At 41.5% G+C, this 18,127-nt stretch overlaps 5 protein-coding genes across 5 annotated transcripts in view; 3 read left to right on the top strand and 2 right to left on the bottom strand.

The window, feature by feature from the left end:
• Positions 1–570, top strand: part of LOC143023388 (histone H2B) — a 592-nt gene extending 22 nt beyond the window's left edge. Inside the window, exon 1 of the mRNA XM_076181910.1 lies at positions 1–570. This exon is cut by the window's left edge and continues 22 nt beyond it. Within this exon, the coding sequence (XP_076038025.1) occupies positions 135–506 (372 nt within the window). The 5' untranslated portion in view covers positions 1–134 and the 3' untranslated portion in view covers positions 507–570.
• Positions 571–10,638: 10,068 nt separating this feature from the next.
• Positions 10,639–11,023, bottom strand: LOC143023386 (histone H4). The gene has a single exon (XM_076181908.1). It carries the CDS (start codon positions 11,021–11,023, stop codon positions 10,712–10,714), a length of 312 nt encoding a protein of 103 aa, XP_076038023.1. The 3' UTR covers positions 10,639–10,711.
• A 432-nt stretch (positions 11,024–11,455) lies between these two features.
• LOC143023385 (histone H3) lies at positions 11,456–12,915 on the top strand. Its single transcript, XM_076181907.1, has one exon. The coding sequence runs from the start codon at positions 11,470–11,472 to the stop codon at positions 11,878–11,880; it is 411 nt and encodes a 136-aa protein (XP_076038022.1). The 5' UTR covers positions 11,456–11,469; the 3' UTR covers positions 11,881–12,915.
• A 3,484-nt stretch (positions 12,916–16,399) lies between these two features.
• Positions 16,400–17,193, bottom strand: LOC143023467 (histone H2A). Its single transcript, XM_076181989.1, has one exon. It carries the CDS (start codon positions 17,080–17,082, stop codon positions 16,711–16,713), a length of 372 nt encoding a protein of 123 aa, XP_076038104.1. The 5' UTR covers positions 17,083–17,193; the 3' UTR covers positions 16,400–16,710.
• An 11-nt stretch (positions 17,194–17,204) lies between these two features.
• Positions 17,205–17,795, top strand: LOC143023468 (histone H2B). The gene has a single exon (XM_076181991.1). The coding sequence runs from the start codon at positions 17,360–17,362 to the stop codon at positions 17,729–17,731; it is 372 nt and encodes a 123-aa protein (XP_076038106.1). The 5' UTR covers positions 17,205–17,359; the 3' UTR covers positions 17,732–17,795.
• The last annotated feature ends 332 nt before the right edge of the window (positions 17,796–18,127 follow it).

The raw sequence follows: 18,127 nt of genomic DNA, 5'->3' as shown, positions 1-18,127 counted from the left end.
CATTCAGAACGCAGGGATTGGGTTCTTGTTCGCCTGCGACCGCTCTTGCCAACTACTGCTGCCCACTATGTCTGATTTATAAGCAAATTTTCAACGCGTTCCGGCACTACACTGACATTTGCCATAGAAGCAACATGCCGCCCAAGACGTCCGGAAAGGCCGCCAAGAAGGCCGGTAAGGCCCAGAAGTCCATCTCCAAGGGAGACAAGAAGAAGAAGCGAAGGAGGAAGGAGTCCTACAGCATCTACATCTACAAGGTGCTGAAGCAAGTTCACCCTGACACCGGGATCTCCTCCAAAGCTATGTCGATTATGAATTCGTTCGTGAACGACATTTTCGAGCGCATTGCTGCCGAGGCTTCCCGCCTTGCCCACTACAACAAGCGCTCGACAATCACTAGCAGGGAGATTCAGACTGCTGTCAGGCTTCTACTCCCTGGTGAACTGGCCAAGCACGCCGTGTCTGAGGGCACCAAGGCCGTCACCAAGTACACCTCCTCCAAGTAAACTTTTTCTTCTTCCTTGAAGTTGTTACACTTGGTTGGGCAACCCGGCTCCTTTTGGAGCCACATGTCATTCAGAAAGAGAGAGAGATGTATCTAATACAAATGTCAATTCTATCCATTGATCCTGATATTACTACTACTATTCTTGTCTGCTGTGCTCGTGGAGTCCCATATGTACCTTTGCAGATTTGATCAAGCTGCAGTTACGTCTACCTTCTTTGTGATTCGTCTGCCATGAAAGCTGTGTTCTGTAGTATGTTTTGAAAGCAGTGTGTTCTGCGTAGAACTAGTTTGAAATGGGGCATTGCTTATACACACCTTGACAGCAGGAGATCCATTCCTTCTATTATGCATTTTCTCTCTTGTTTGAATATGAATTGACTTGTACTGTGTTTTATCTGTTCTTATCAGGGAAGGGTGAGGAGGAAATGCCCTGCACCATGAACTAACTAACCAACTGCACTCTGAACATGACATGAGGAAATAGAAAGGAAAAATCCATATATGTATAGAAGACTTGTGGAATGAGGGTTTTGGGTACAGTGGCAGAAAGTACAAGGGAAGTGGTGACAGGTACACTAATGAGGCCAATGCAAATAGGAAACGTATGACTTGACAAGGCTGTAGTATATGAAGAAGAAATAACAGAAGTGACCGTAGGTTCTAGAGAGAGTATTGTGTCACTTGGAGAAGTGTGGCATGATTGAAAGACCCACAACTGGGAAAAGGAGAGAGAATATAATGCCAAGTGGCTGTGAGATTGATGTTGAAAATGATAGCAAGTCAAGGACAAAAAAAGAAAGAAAAAAATCTCCTACTTTATTCACAAGTGTGTTTGAGTGCGGGGACTAACCTTAACTGATGGTGTGTGCATTCTATTTTTTTTTTTTTTTTTTTTTTTTTTGCGGCTGGCTGTCGTTAATAACAAGCTGTTTGTGCATTAATTTTGTCATGCTCGTTCTGCCTCCATCTTGTTTTATATATATATAGGGGATAGCATAGCTATCGTGGGTAAGCTGCGTTGTGTGTAGACGTATGCACTCTGTAAGAGATAAGAAAGACGAAGAGTAACTGGTGAACGATGCTGTGTGTCTCAAGGAAGGGAAATGGAATGGGTGCATGTTATTTGGCGCTAGACATTAGTTAGTTATGAGAAATATGGTCAAGTAACATTTTGTGAGGAACTTGAACGGGCACTTTTCTTTGGCATCAGAAATGCCCACGCACACACACACACACACACATAGAAATTGTTCAACAACAAATGCCGGAGAAAAGTAGTAACACATGTGTAAATGACAGGTAACACCACAGTCGGAAAAGACAAAAAAAAAAAATAGGAGCCGAATACTCGAGCCTATGTACTTGGACTGCTAACTGCAATCAACCCTCTTCGGTAGTAGAAGTGGGAGGTGGATGCTATATTTAAAAAGGGGCCTGTTACAAAGGAAGAGGGACTAGGGAAGGAGTAAATGAATAACACTACCCCCCAATCTGTTGTGACGTGAAGCCGGGTCGGGGGGATACCTGTTAACCATTTTGATATTTTGAGAATGGATATTGTGTTTCTAAAATACCCGATTTGAGTAAAGCTCAGTTGATAGGACTACGTCAGGAGCTTCAGCTCACAGACTGGGAGGCCAAATTAAGCGAAAGACCTGTAGATCAGATGTGGGAAATGTTTGAAAATACGCTGACTAAGATGATTCATACTTACATTCCTTTTAATTAAGGACAGACGTCCCCCATATCAGGCTCGCCCAAAGTGGCTCGACAAAGAAAGTGAACAAAAGTATTGCTAAAAAGAGACAGGCTTATAAGAAATATAAGTGTTCGGGTGCATGCAATGACTATGAAAGTTATGTATCAATACAGAGAGATTTAAAAAAGAGAAAACGACAATACGAAATGAATATTGCTGATAAATCCAAAGAGAATCCCAAGGAATTGTATAGTTACTTTAGAGATAAAAAGGTTGCTAGAAATCACATTGGTACACTATTATCTGCTGACGGTCAACTTGAGCATTGAAATGAAGGAATGTGTAATACTTTAAACAATTATTTTAGCTCGGTATTCGTAAACGAAGCACCTCCATAAGTGAAACCTAGGGTAAACTTACTGGCTACGGTAAGTATAACAAAAGAAAAAATTAAAAGGTGTATAGAGAAACTCAAAGTAAAAAAAAACAATGGGCTGGCGGTTGGCATCCAAGAATCTTAAATGAAATGAAAAATGAGATTGTTGTTGCAATAGAAATGATTTTCAAATATTTTCCATCCTATCCGGAGAATGGAAGCTAGCTAGCTAACGTTACTCCCATATTGAAAGAAGGTGACAAAAAGAAACCAAATAACTATAGGCCTATAAGTTTGACTTGAATAGTAGGAAGAATAATGGAAACTATCATCAGAGATGCTATCGAACATCATTTAGAAAGTAACCGTTTTATAAATGATAGCCAGCATGATTTGAGACGGAAGCGTTCTTGCGTAGCTAACTTACTGGAATTGTACAACACAGTTATCTGGAATTAGTACAAAAGAAACAATATATATATAGACTTAATATATGTAGACTTTGGAAAAGCTTTTGATACCGTCCCCCACGAGAGACTACTTACTAAATTAGCTTCACACGGAATAAGTGGTATCCTATTGAGTGGCTGAATGATGGAAAAGAGAGAGTTGTTTTACATGGAAAAGGTTCTAGATGGAAAAATGTTACAAGTGGAGTTCCTCAGGGTTGTTCCGATCTCGGGCCACTTCTATTCATCTATATACTTATAGAATTCTGATCATGTTTTTTGTCATCTTGCTTGCTCGCTTGCTTGCTTGAAACCGTCACCCAGCCAATCAGAAGAAGAGATATGACGTCACGACTGAGGACCAGCCAAGCAGCAGAAGAGTAGATATGACGTCACGACTGAGGACCAGCCAAGCAGCAGCAGCAGCAGCAGAAGAGATATGTCGTCACGACTGAGGACCAGCCAATCAGAAGAGGAGATATGACGAGGCGAGTTTGTCCAAAACAATTTGTCTAAAGTACAATTGGTGTAAATCAATTTGTCTAGAGTACAATTGATCTGTAAGCAATTTGTCTAAAGTACAATTCATCTATAAACAATTTGTCTAAAATACAGTTTGTGTAAGGAAAAGAGACTGAGAAATTGGTAGATCTAATTTATAATGTATTAATAAAGTACACATTGGTTTTCATTCAAAATTTATTGACAATAAAACTTTATTAAGACAAAAATTAGATTTATCAACACAATTACAGCTTTATTCAAATATACCATCTACTAAAAAGAGTTCTTTTATAGTTAAAAAGAAAGGTTGTGGCCAGCCCCCCGGATGTAATCAATACTATTATTTGGATCGAAGTGTCTATGTAACTTTATTAAGACATTCTTGATTTATCAACACAATTACAGCTTTATCAAAATATACTATCTACTAAAAAGACTTCTTTCATAGTTAGAAAGAAAGGTTGTGGGCAATCCCCTGGACGTAATCAATAATATTATTTGGATCGAAAGCCTGAACAAGCCTTTTTATGCGTTTTGCAGTGCCTAGGTAACGTTTCCTTGTGGGTTCTGGCTCTACCCCACCAACATAGTGTTCAATCTGAACCTCGTTGAAACTTTGTTCTTTCTGCAAGTATTTGATAAATCTCCATATATTGGGGTGATGCGCACCTGCTTGCGTTTGAAATGTACGATGCCATCCTTGGACGGAATTGTTAGTTTTAGGTCAATCATCAAGCACCCTAGAATACATATTCCACGTATCATGTCGAAAGAGAGAGAGGTGGACGTCGACTATTCCGTCTGTTAGGCCTTGCAATCCATGTGTCTTGAAAATAATCAACGACCTCTTGTGCTTCATGCGGGAATGTGTTGTTGTCACACAATAACTCAAACGCATCTGTCACTGTGGCTATTGGCACAAATGCTAATGCTGGTAGCATCCGCATCCGTAAAGCAAAACTGGTATCTGTTTCATATTTTTGTTTTAATCCATGATTTTGAATTACTCGTAAAACACATTTGCTAAAGTGGGAGAAGCAGCCATTTTGCACTGTTTTTTTTTTTTTTTTTTTTTTTTTTTTTTGGGGGGGGGGGGGGATTCTTTCAAAAACGCTTTCATCATTGCTCTCTCGAAATCGATTGTTATCGATAATGGTGCACATAAAGGTTCAATGTTCCTTATCTGTTGTAAAAAGGTTATGTATGTTTCTTGTGTTTTGTCCGGTAATAATCCAAACACAAGGGGCAGCGAATGTTTCTCTCTTAATCCATGTAGGGTATATAGCTGGTGAAACAGGAGAGGGACAGTTTTAAATGTGCCATCGGCATACCAATGACTGCTTTGTGATAAAGATTGCAAATGACGACGTGTTGCAAATATGATTATACGCTTTTCAACTGGTCCCGAGTCATAAATCAGAAATTGATCACCTTTAAAAGCTATGGGAACTCGGGTAAGTGGGAGGAGGTGGATGGGAGGGGGGGTGTGGTGTGGTGGTGGAAATACACGGGTCAGGTAATGTAAACGATTCAGATTTGAGTAAAGAAAGAAGTGTCTAAAATTGGGAAAATCTTATTGTTTGTTGTCCATTTTTTTTTTTTTTTTCCCAGAGAAACTGTATTTTTGACCAATTGTTTTAGACTTTTTTTTTTTTTTTTCTTTTAGAGAAATTGTACGTTAGCCAAATTGTTTTAGACAAACTCGCCTGATACCATGATGCGTAGTGTTCCAAGCAACGACGACATGGCGTCACAATCTTCTGTATTTCACTTCTTATAACTAATCAAGTCAGTCACTGCCTTCGTCTACTGAATAGGGGTAAGAGCTCTAAATTGTACTCAATTTGATATAGAAACTTATTTTCTGTGATTTATACTATACGGTGATAGTGACATAGTATATCTATCATAAAGATTATGTTGATAAACGTTGCTACTCGCTACTCCCTCCCTGAACGATAATGATCATGAGTGGGAGTGGGGTGACGAGACGTGACATAACAGAAGCATAATTAAGGAGGCTCTATTTGATTTCTTGAGAACGCCTGTATCCAGTTTACTTTGCTTCGAGAGAGCACGAGGACCGCACAAAACTGGTAAGTCTTAAGCTAATAATAACCTGCTTTAAAAAGATCGTGATATGACATGTTAACAATGGGCTGAAGCTACACTTCCAGAGCAGAATGAATGCATATTTTGGTAGACAGAAAGAAAGATGCATTATGGTACAGCATAGACAATTATATGCTGGGCTGAGTAGAGGTAAACAAATTGAAAATATTAAAGTGGTTTTAAATCATTCAAATTGTACAAAGAATGTTGTAAATATAAGAGCGTTGTCTTAATAAAGATTTTATTGACCATCTTATTAAGAAGGTATCATTTAGAATTTTATTCGACCCAACGGGTCACGGGTTGTCTAGTAGTATATATAAATGATATAGACCACGGACTAAAATGTATTGTTTCCAAATTTGCTGATGATACAAAACTGTACGGGACGGGAAATGGTCACTTAAACAAATTAGACATTCAAGAAGATTTAGATAGATTACAGCAATGGTCCGAAAAGAAATAGAACACAAGTAAATGGAAGGTAATGCACATAGGTGAAAATAACAGTAAGTACGGTTACGAGTTATTTGGAAATTCGTTAACAAAAGTGAATAGTGAGAAAGGTCTCGGCGTAATTATCAGTAAGGACCTCAAATCACCCAAGCAGTGTATTTCAGGCTCTGAGATAGCAAATAAGATTGTAAGACTGATTGCGCGATATTTTGACTTCAAAAGTTCATCACCCATTAACAATCATTAGTTCGTCCACATTTGGAATATGCTTTTTCCGTATGTCATGAAAGACATTGATAGACTGGAAGAAAGTACAAGGGCGAACCACAAAACCGATTCCTAAAAAAGCGTCGACTTGAAACCGGTCTTTAAGATTCTAAAGGGAACTGGCAAAATTTCCACACTGAATGAGAGTCAGACAAGAAACAATGGTCTCTAACTGTCCGGAAATAGATTTAATTTGGAAGTGGGTAGAAACAACTTGGACAACCGTGTAGTTAATGAATGGAATAAACTTCCCGCAGAGGCAGTGCAATGTAGTTCAGTTGGAAGTTTTAAGAACCATTTAGATGAACACCTAAGGAAGATGCTGTAATGATTATCACTTATTTGATATGTTTTGTTATCATTTGTCTGTTTGATTCTCATTTATATGTCAATATGTTTGATTCTCATTTATATGTGGATAGGAGGTAAGGGAACACGGGCTGAGGGAAATATTTTTATTCCTGACTAGTTTCGCCTGAAAGGCTTCTTCAGAGGAAACTAGTAAGGAATAAAAATATTTCCCTCAGCCCGTGTTCCCTTACCTCCTATCCACATTCGTCACAATGTATACACATTTCTCATTTATATGTCAATATGTTTGATTCTCAGTTATATGTCAATTTATTACAATTTACCTGTTTGTTTATTACCTAACTATACCTATGCATTTTTTTTTATTTACATTATCATATATATATTTTTAGCCATTTATTATTATTGATTTTTTTTTTTGTTTTTTTCGCACCCGACCTAGATATGGAGCAAAAGGTCTCGTGTCGGCGTGCTCCGCCTTTGTAATCCTTTGACAAGGTAGTTTGTTGAAGAAGTTCTCAATAAGCTTTGGTAGCAGTCGTTTACAATTAGGATCCTTGCGATTTGATTTGATAGGAATGCAGGAACTACATGCAGACAAAGCAGGTTTTTTTTTTTTTTTTTTTCCCAACCTTCGCTATGGCTCTTTCTGCGTTTACTTGGCGTTCAAGAAACCTGATCCTAGCTTCAGATAGCTTTGGAAACATGAAAGGGTTCTTGCCCTCGAAAATGTAAGGCCTAAGGCCTTGGCAAAGTGTTTTACTCCTCCTAGTTTAATTATGAAGTGGGTGTATTAAGACTTTGTTGGAATGTACTCGAGGCTGTGTGAGAATATTTATCATTCCTAGCTGCAGTACCACTCGTGGGTGTCCGGCCGGCCAATGAACTCTCTTGTAATGGTCATCTTTAGCTGAGTTGTCCCATAAGGAAAGGAAAGATGAATATTTTGTGTATCCTCGTCGCAAGCTAAGCAGGCATCTTGCAATGACCAGAAAGTTGGCACTTGAATTGAGCCTGCCTCATTTATTGTGTCAAGAAGTTGTTTGACATTATCCTATTTCCTCCCTTTCTTTCTTGCGTACGGAGTGTGGAAGAGGAGAGGCAAAGACGGATATTTATTTCCATTGGGTAGCAAGACTGCTTTGTGACTTGGTGTTGAGCTATCTATGAAGATTGGCCGTTTTGCAGGATCACGCTTGAGTCCAAGCGCAGTAAAGAAAGGAATGAGACATTTACAGTATGGCAGATCATTACTAATAATCTAGTACATTTTAGAATATGGATGCCATTTCCGTAAGACAGGAAGGTGTTATTGGCGGGTGTGTTGATGCCATACCGTACTGCCCGCAAATGTTGCACAAGAAATGGCTGATGTGGTGACAGAGCAATATCCGCGGTGTCTGTCTGTCAGTTACCGAGTACCCAACCCGGTTCTATAATTATATTTTTCATTTCATAAAGAATAAAGGTGAGTACTTGGTTGAAGGCGCTCTATTAGGTACAGTTGCATACAATGAAATGGAAACCTGACTCGCGAGGCATGGGCATAACATGAGCAAGTACCCAATGTAACAATGGTATCCAAGTCGGTTGCGAATGGAAATGAAGATGTCATTGTAGATATGGGGCAATTTGAAAAGAGAAAGGTTAAGGGGTGCTATGAGTAGGAAGTCAACATTTGGCCTCATCATTTTGATCTATTTGTCTTTAGACACAATGTGGTCGCCTTTGTAGTTGAGCGTAAGATGCAGCAATGGGTATTTTCTATTATTTTGATGATGGAATGCTAGATAGGTAGGTAGTATTGAAGTGGACTAGCGCACAAGTATCAGCAGGTACATACAAGTACTGTATTTGAAAGGCTCTCCATTAAGATTGTAATGGTGCTACTACTACCACCTTTTTACTTCTTCTTTAGCAAAGTCCATGCTCATGAAAGTGTGTACTTGCACCACCACACATTGGACGATTGATTGTGCAATCGTGGAAATGCGAGCGGTGAATTAAGTACACAGCATAATGACTAGCAGGCCAACAACTGAATCAGAGGGAGAGGGTGGGAGGGAGAAGGATGTCGTACTAGAGGTGTAGGCACTTTGCCTTGGCCCTCGTTGTGGTAGTTGGCCATGAAATATGCACGTAACTGAACTGGACTAGCAGCTAGCTTGATAAATTCTGGTCATTGAAACGCGCTCCATCAAAATTGTGATACTACTACTAGCACCACTTTCTTCTCTCTCTCTCTCTCTCCTTTCTTAACGTTCGTGGAAATGTGTTTTTGCACACAATTGGTGATTGATTGGGTTGTACAGTTATGGGATTGTGTTTTGTAGTTGGCCATGAAATATGCACGTAACTGAACCGGACTAGCAGCTAGCTAGCTAAATACTGGTCATTGAAAGTATGCATATATGTATGTGCATGTATATATGTGTTTGCGTGCAAGCGCGTACACATGTATGTGTATACTCGTATGTACGCCTGCATCAAAATTGTGATACTACTACTACCACTTTCTTAACGTTCATGGAAATGTGTTCTTGCACCTCCGCCACTATACAATTGGCGATTGATTGGATTGTACAGTTGTGAGCCATGAAATATGCGCGTAACTGAACTGGGCTAGCAAAATACTGGTCATTGAAACGCGCTCCATCAAAATTGTGATACTACCACCACTTTCTTCTCTCTCTCTCCTTTCTTGACGCTCGTGGAAATGTGTTCTTTCGCCACCACTACACAGTTGATGATCGATTGGATTGCACAGGTATGGGATTGTGGGCGGTAGTTGGCCATGAAATATGCACGTAACTGAACTGGGCTAGCAGCTAGCTAAATACTGGTCATTGAAACGCGCTCCATCAAATTTGTGATACTACCACCACTTTCTTGACGCTCGTGGAAATGTGTTCTTTCACCACCACTACACAATTGGCGATCGATTGGATTGCACAGGTATGGGATTGTGAGCGGTAGTTGGCCATGAAAAGAAATATGCACGTAACTGAACTGGGCTAGCAGCTAGCTAAATACTGGTCATTGAAACGCGCTCCATCAAAATTGTGATACTACTACCACTTTCTTCTCCCTTCTTAATTAACGCTCGTGGAAATGTGTTCTTGCACCACCACTACTACACAATTAGCGATTGATTGGATGGTACAGCGGTAGTTGGCCATGAAATATGCACGTAACTGAACTAGCAGCTAAATAGTGGTCATTGAAACGCGCTCCACCAACCCCTTTTTTTTTCTTCCTTAACGAAATCCATGTTCGTGGAAGTGTGTTCTTGCACCACCACTACACAATTTGCGATTGGTTGGATTGGATTGTACTGTACAGTTATGGAATTGTGAGCGGTGAATTAAGAAGACAGCGTAATGACCAAGAGCCTAACTAACTATCTAAATCGGAGGGAGAGGAGCACGTACTAGAGGCGTAGGCACTTTGCCCTCGTTGTGATAGTTGGCCATGGAATATGCACGTAACTGAACTGGACTAGCGCACAACTGTCAGCAGAGAAATACTAGTAATTGAAACGCGCTCCATCCAAATTGTACTACTACCACTCTCTCCTTTCTTCATTCAGGTTGGTGGAAATGTGTTGTTGCACCACCGCCACTACACAATTGGTGATTGATTGGCTTGTACAGTTGTGGGATTGTTTGTGAGCGGTGAACTAAGAAGACAGCGCAAGGAGTAAGATGGTAACTTAACTAAATGGGAGGGAGAAGGAGCTCGTTACTAGAGACGTAGGATCTTTTTTCTTTCCTTCGCTCTGGTTGCGATGGTCCATGAAATATGCACGTAACTGAAATGGTTGGTTCATTGTGAACCATGAACTGCATAGTAGTAAATGTGAGGCAATTATATCGTCTATCTATCTCTTTTGTAAAGTTATGTGGCTCCTAAAGGAGCCGTTCGTTGGTGGGAGATAATAAGAGGAGGCCGAGGACGAGGAGAAGAGAAGCACGCGCGTGCACGCGTTTCCCCATGTCTGCCTGCCTGCCTGCTTGCCTGGGCTTAATTTAACCTCCGAAACCGTAGAGGGTTCTGCCCTGGCGTTTGAGGGCGTAGACGACATCCATAGCAGTGACCGTCTTCCTCTTGGCGTGTTCCGTGTAGGTGACAGCGTCGCGGATAACGTTCTCGAGGAAGACCTTGAGAACTCCACGTGTCTCTTCGTAGATGAGTCCAGAGATACGCTTGACTCCTCCACGTCGTGCCAGACGGCGGATGGCAGGCTTGGTGATACCCTGGATGTTATCACGGAGAACCTTGCGGTGGCGCTTGGCGCCTCCCTTTCCAAGTCCCTTTCCTCCTTTGCCACGACCGGTCATGATGAAGCTTGTGTTGAATCTGTCCAGAAGGCACGAGGCGCTCGCGTCTCTACGGCTCGGTCACTCGGCGTTTTCTCTCGTTGCCGTCGGGCGGCGGGTCCCGTGCGTACCCGAAAGTAGCCATCGCATGGGTCGAGACCTCGTGGGCGCCTTGAGTCGTGCCATGACCGGCATGTGACACCTACATGACATGGCCAACGGTGCTGACCAAGGGGTCCACTGGTAATGGCTGGTGTAAGTGGTCGACTTGTAGGTGATTTTGTCCACTTTAAGGTAAAGGCAGCACTCGGGACGTGAACATTTTAGCGGCTCAGACGTCTCTACGGCCCTCGCGCCTCTCAGCCAATGAGAGCGCCTGCTACGAGACGACCGAGGTGTGGTGGCGGGCAGAGTTGGGCTAGTGCCGACATTACTTACTGTACTGCAGCACCAAAGCAAAGCAAGCCATGGCGCGCACGAAGCAGACCGCTCGCAAGTCGACAGGAGGCAAGGCCCCTCGCAAGCAGCTAGCCACCAAGGCCGCCCGCAAGTCGGCTCCTGCCACAGGAGGCGTCAAGAAGCCCCATCGTTACCGCCCTGGTACCGTGGCTCTCCGTGAGATCCGTCGCTACCAGAAGAGCACCGAGCTCCTGATCAGGAAGCTGCCCTTCCAGCGCCTGGTGCGTGAAATTGCCCAGGACTTCAAGACAGACCTGCGCTTCCAGTCCTCTGCCGTGATGGCTCTGCAGGAAGCCTCAGAGGCTTACCTGGTCGGTCTGTTCGAGGACACCAACCTGTGCGCTATCCATGCTAAGCGTGTTACCATCATGCCCAAGGACATCCAGCTGGCTCGCAGGATCCGTGGCGAGCGTGCTTAGATCATGAGCACGTACGCAGCGGGGGTCGTCGGCAGCAGCAGAAGAGCACAGGGAAAGGAAAGGAAAGGAAAGGGAAAGAGAGGAAGGCAGGCAGGCAGGCAACACGCCACACACCCTCCCTCCACCCAACCCAATCCAAACCACCCTTACCTGCCTTCATTCTCATGCCGACCGACCAACTAACTCACTAGGCCCTCTTTAGGGCCAAATTTTGATTACAAAAGAGAGCACGGTGATTCTTATTAGGGATGCGCCGGCCTTGCCTAAAAATAAGTTCTAGACTAGTTACGATTTTTTTTTTTTTTTTTTTTTTTTTTTTTTTTTTTTTTGTGTGTGTGTGTGTGTCTCCGTGGTGTGGTGGCGGGCGTGTTTTTTTTTTTTTTTTTTTTTTTTTGTGTGTGTGTGTGTGTCTCTGAGTTCCCTACACTAGTTAAGACTTTCTCTCTCACTCTATATGTCAATTACCTAGGATATGCCTTGAACGAACTAGTTAAAGCGTTTTTGTTGATATGCATGTACGTACACACATATATCCATGATTCGTAAGGAGAGCTCGCTGATTCTTATTAGGGAAGAAACGACCTTGCTTAGGATATATCTTAGACTAGTTATTTTTACCCTGAGTTACCTAGACTAGTTAAGACTTTCTCTCTGAACTGCATAGGATATATGTTAGGCTAGTTAACACTTTTGTCTGTTTGTATCTCTCCCTCTGCGGCGAAATCCTTGTACGAGTGATATCGTGTGGCACTCGTTGATGTAGATAGATAAACATGTGTAGCTATGGATAGATTTTATGTGTATATAAGCATGCATAGTAAAATATACACCCAAGGTATGCGTGTATGCATATATCTATGTGTGTGCGTGCAAGTACGTACACATGTATGTGTATACTCGTATGGACGTACACATGTATGTGTATACTCGTATGGACGTACACATGTATGTGTATACTCGTATGGACGTACACCTGTATGTGTATACTCGTATGGACGTACACATGTATGTGTATACTCGTATGGACGTACACCTGTATGTGTATACTCGTATGGACGTACACCTGTATGTGTATACTCGTATGGACGTACACCTGTATGTGTATACTCGTATGGACGTACACATGTATGTGTATACTCGTATGGACGTACACATGTATGTGTATACTCGTATGCACGTACACATGTATGTGTATGCACGTACACATGTATGTGTATACTCGTATGCACGTACACATGCATGTGTATACTCGTATGCACGTACACATGTATGTGTATACTCGTATGCATGTGTATACTCGTATGCACGTACACATGTATGTGTATGCACGTACACATGTATGTGTATGCACGTACACATGTATGTGTATGCACGTACACATGTATGTGTATGCACGTACACATGTATGTGTATGCACGTACACATGTATGTGTATGCACGTACACATGTATGTGTATGCACGTACACATGTATGTGTATACTCGTATGCACGTACACATGTATGTGTATGCACGTACACATGTATGTGTATGCACGTACACATGTATGTGTATGCACGTACACATGTATGTGTATGCACGTACACATGTATGTGTATGCACGTGCACATGTATGTGTATGCACGTGCACATGTATGTGTATGCACGTGCACATGTATGTGTATGCACGTACACATGTATGTGTATACTCGTATGCACATACACGTGTATGTGCGGACACATGTTGATGTAGATAGATATACATGTGTAGTTGTAGATATGTTTAATGCGTGCATGTGTAGCTGTAGATAGAGTTAATGCGTATATAAGCGTGCATAGTAAAATATACACCCAATTTATGTGAGTATGCATATATCTATGTGTATGTACCTGAGCGTACACGTGGGTAATATATATGTCTGTGTGTGTGTATTCATATAGATATGTGTGTGTTTCCACATATCCATTGTTGTTGGCAACACGCCAGAACTGCTGTAGTCCCCCCTAAGTAAAATTCTTTCATTGTGCATAATATTGTTAATCTGCATTAATATATATATACCAATTCCCATCATTAACGTATATTGTAAACATTACATCTGATACGAGCATCACTATTATATTACTAAATGGATTTGTATATAGTTATATTTGGATACGCTTTACAGAGCGTGGTGTGGTGGCGGGCAGTTTATTTATTTTTTTTTTTTACTCGTATGCACGTACACATGTATGCACGCACGCATGTACGTACACATGTATGTGCGTACGCATTACGTACACATGTATGTGCGCACGCATGTACGTACACATGTATGTGCGCACGCAGGTACGTACACATGTATGTGCGCATTCATGTTGATGTAGATAGATATACATGTGTAGCTGTAGATAGATATAAGGGGGCCCCGGACACCCATACTCTTGTGCGGTACGACCGAATCAGTTTTTCAGACAAACAAAATTTATTACTCATTTCCTTTTCTGATTACCTATAAATACATGTAGTATCACTTCCTTGCACTTAAAAATACCATATTATCTAATAGTCAATGGGCAAAATGTTCAGTAACTTCAAAAACTAATATCGTGGAAAAGGTCTTACCAATTTTTTTTTGCTTAAGGTCCATTTGAAGAGTGGCCCTATCTGAACTTTTTTTTTTTTGTAGATTTTTTATTTATTTACCTCGTACGAGAATAGCAATGATTTTTTTTTTTTTTTTTGTACATATTGTTAAAAAGATTAAATTTCTGAGGAAAAATAATAGCTAGAAAAATACTGCCAAAGAAATTGCTTTATTTTGACTTCCAGATATTTACGTCTTACAATTCTCTACAAATGAAAAAAAAAAAAAAAGTGAAAATTTGTATATAAAAGAGCGACTTATAATTTGATGAATGGAAAGAAAACAAACTTTTCAGTAGCGCCCTTTAAATGCCGCACGGACATTTAAAGACATTAAATTATATTTTCCTTTATTTTATTCTATTACCAAGTTAAAGTTACTATTTCTCTTCACCCCTCCCACAGTTATTGTTGGTAGAATAATGAATATTGGTTATTGCTAGAATAAATGAAAGATTTATTTGACGTGCAGGAGTGAGATGCTTGCCAGGTGTCGCCAATAATTAATTTATTCTATTTTATATATAAGAACAGAAACGGAATTGAGATGTAATTTTTGGTCGAAGTGCTACCACTATTATAGAGAATCTTTTGAAATGCTTATCTGTTGGAAGAATAAATATATATATATATATATATACATATATATATATATATATATATATATATATATATATATACAGTATATACGATCGCGTGCATGAATAGCATGAGAAAATGATATTCTCCTGTTTACGCACTTCGACTGTTACTAAAGTCTCTCCTTTTAGCATCGTCCTGTGGGTTTAGTCAAATTGCCAGATACCTCCATATCAAGCTGCCAGATACCTCCATATCAAGCTGCCAGATACCTCCATACACAAGCTGCCAGATATCTCCATAGATATGAATTGCAGTAAAAAAAAAAAAAAAAATGGCTATCGAAATTTTGACTCATTTCAAATGTTTTTCATGCAATGGGGTTGCCAGAGGTCTCCAAAAATTTATCTATTTTATTTTATATATAAGAAAAGAAAGGGAACTGAGCTCTAATATTTTGTTTGAGTGTTACCACCATCATGGAGAACCTTTTGAAATGTTTACCTAAAATTCGTTCATTTTCCAGAATTTTTTTGTCGATTTTTCGCGGCCGGGGCTCCCTTAATGCGTATATAAGCGTGCATAGTAAAATATACACCCAATTTATGTGAGTATGCATATATCTATGTGTATGTACACATGTATGTACCTAAGCGTACACGCGCGCGTGTGTGTGTGTGTATCCACGTATGCATTGTTGTTCGCAACACGCCAGAACTGCTGTAGTCCCCCCTAAGTGAAATTCTTTGATTGTGCATAATATTGTTAATCTGCATTAATATATATATACCAATTCCCACCATTAACGTATATTGTAAACATTACATCTGATACGAGCATCACTATTATATTACTAAATGGATTTGTATATAGTTATATTTGCATACGCTTTACAGAGCATTTGTATATTGGTCGAGTATTATTGATGTGATGGCTGACGGCCGATTTAAAAAATGAGTCCTAAAACAGTATGGAAGTTTAAATGATTCCTTCCTACAATTGGGACGATAATCTATTATCATGATGTGGAAACGAACCGCATCAGACGTACACACGTAAGAATGTGTGTGTGTGTGTGTGTGTGTGTGTGTGTGTGTGTGTGTGTGTGTGTGTGTGTGTGTGTGTGTGTGTGTGTGTGTGTGTGTGCGTGTGTGTGTGTGTGTGTGTGTGTGTGTGTGTGTGTGTGTGTGTGTGTGTGTGTGTGTGTGTGTGTGTGTGTGTGTGTGTGCGGGCGGGTGTGTGTGTGTGTGTGTGTGTGTGTGTGTGTGTGTGTGTGTGTGTGTGTGTGTGTGTGTGTGTGTGTGTGTGTGTGTGTGTGTGTGTGTGTGTGCGTGCGTAATGATGCATACGTGTTTGTACAGGAACAACGTGCGATGGTGCGAGAATGTATCTATGTTGGCAGGTATGCTTGCATCTGTACAGGCGCATGGTTACATTGATTCAAGTGAGCTAATGCATGCTACATACGAGGAAACCTAATGGCAAGACGCGATGCGATTGACAAGGAAGAAGAGGATGAAAAATAAGAAATAAAAGAATGGACAGTCAGTAAGAACCAAATTATCTCTCTTGTAAAGGACTGTGGCTCCAAGAGGAGCCGGTTATTAGAAGACACGAAGAAGAAGTTTAAAGATGTCGCTTGGGCCTTTACTTCTTCTCTGTCTTCTTGGGCAGGAGAACTGCCTGGATGTTAGGCAGGACACCACCCTGGGCAATGGTAACGCCAGAGAGGAGCTTGTTGAGTTCCTCGTCGTTGCGGATGGCAAGCTGGAGATGGCGAGGGATGATACGGGTCTTCTTGTTGTCGCGGGCAGCATTGCCGGCCAACTCGAGGACCTCGGCAGCCAAGTATTCCATGACTGCTGCCAGATAGACAGGGGCACCAGCACCAACGCGCTCGGCGTAGTTGCCCTTGCGGAGGAGTCTGTGAATCCTACCGACGGGGAACTGAAGACCAGCCCTGCTTGAGCGAGACTTTGACTTTCCCTTAACCTTTCCGCCTTTGCCACGGCCAGACATGATGAGTTGTGTTGTGAGCGAGGGTAACCGACCGTCCTACACGGTGAGCAAGTTGTTGAGGATATAAGCGTCGCTGGGGAAAAGCTTGATATATATAGGATCAGGTAGCGGCTCAGAGCGGTTGGCGGAGGGAGGCTATTGACCATTCAGAACGCAGGGATTGGGTTCTTGTTCGCCTGCGACCGCTCTTGCCAACTACTGCTGCCCACTATGTCTGATTTATAAGCAAATTTTCAACGCGTTCCGGCACTACACTGACATTTGCCATAGAAGCAACATGCCGCCCAAGACGTCCGGAAAGGCCGCCAAGAAGGCCGGTAAGGCCCAGAAGTCCATCTCCAAGGGAGACAAGAAGAAGAAGCGAAGGAGGAAGGAGTCCTACAGCATCTACATCTACAAGGTGCTGAAGCAAGTTCACCCTGACACCGGGATCTCCTCCAAAGCTATGTCGATTATGAATTCGTTCGTGAACGACATTTTCGAGCGCATTGCTGCCGAGGCTTCCCGCCTTGCCCACTACAACAAGCGCTCGACAATCACTAGCAGGGAGATTCAGACTGCTGTCAGGCTTCTACTCCCTGGTGAACTGGCCAAGCACGCCGTGTCTGAGGGCACCAAGGCCGTCACCAAGTACACCTCCTCCAAGTAAACTTTTTCTTCTTCCTTGAAGTTGTTACACTTGGTTGGGCAACCCGGCTCCTTTTGGAGCCACATGTCATTCAGAAAGAGAGAGAGATGTATCTAATACAAATGTCAATTCTATCCATTGATCCTGATATTACTACTACTATTCTTGTCTGCTGTGCTCGTGGAGTCCCATATGTACCTTTGCAGATTTGATCAAGCTGCAGTTACGTCTACCTTCTTTGTGATTCGTCTGCCATGAAAGCTGTGTTCTGTAGTATGTTTTGAAAGCAGTGTGTTCTGCGTAGAACTAGTTTGAAATGGGGCATTGCTTATACACACCTTGACAGCAGGAGATCCATTCCTTCTATTATGCATTTTCTCTCTTGTTTGAATATGAATTGACTTGTACTGTGTTTTA

The sequence above is a fragment of the Oratosquilla oratoria genome, unplaced genomic scaffold (genome assembly GCF_046742065.1).
Source record: "Oratosquilla oratoria isolate Oo_2021 unplaced genomic scaffold, ASM4674206v1 SCAFFOLD47, whole genome shotgun sequence".
NCBI lineage: Eukaryota > Metazoa > Arthropoda > Malacostraca > Stomatopoda > Squillidae > Oratosquilla > Oratosquilla oratoria.
Note: the sequence above shows the minus strand (reverse complement) of the source record. Positions and strands in the feature narration are given on the sequence as shown.

Coding starts and splice junctions, on each gene's coding strand:
- LOC143023386 (XM_076181908.1), bottom strand. CDS start 11,023: ATGACCGGTCGTGGCAAAGGAGGAAAGGGACTTGGAAAGGGAGGCGCC.
- LOC143023385 (XM_076181907.1), top strand. CDS start 11,470: ATGGCGCGCACGAAGCAGACCGCTCGCAAGTCGACAGGAGGCAAGGCC.
- LOC143023467 (XM_076181989.1), bottom strand. CDS start 17,082: ATGTCTGGCCGTGGCAAAGGCGGAAAGGTTAAGGGAAAGTCAAAGTCT.
- LOC143023468 (XM_076181991.1), top strand. CDS start 17,360: ATGCCGCCCAAGACGTCCGGAAAGGCCGCCAAGAAGGCCGGTAAGGCC.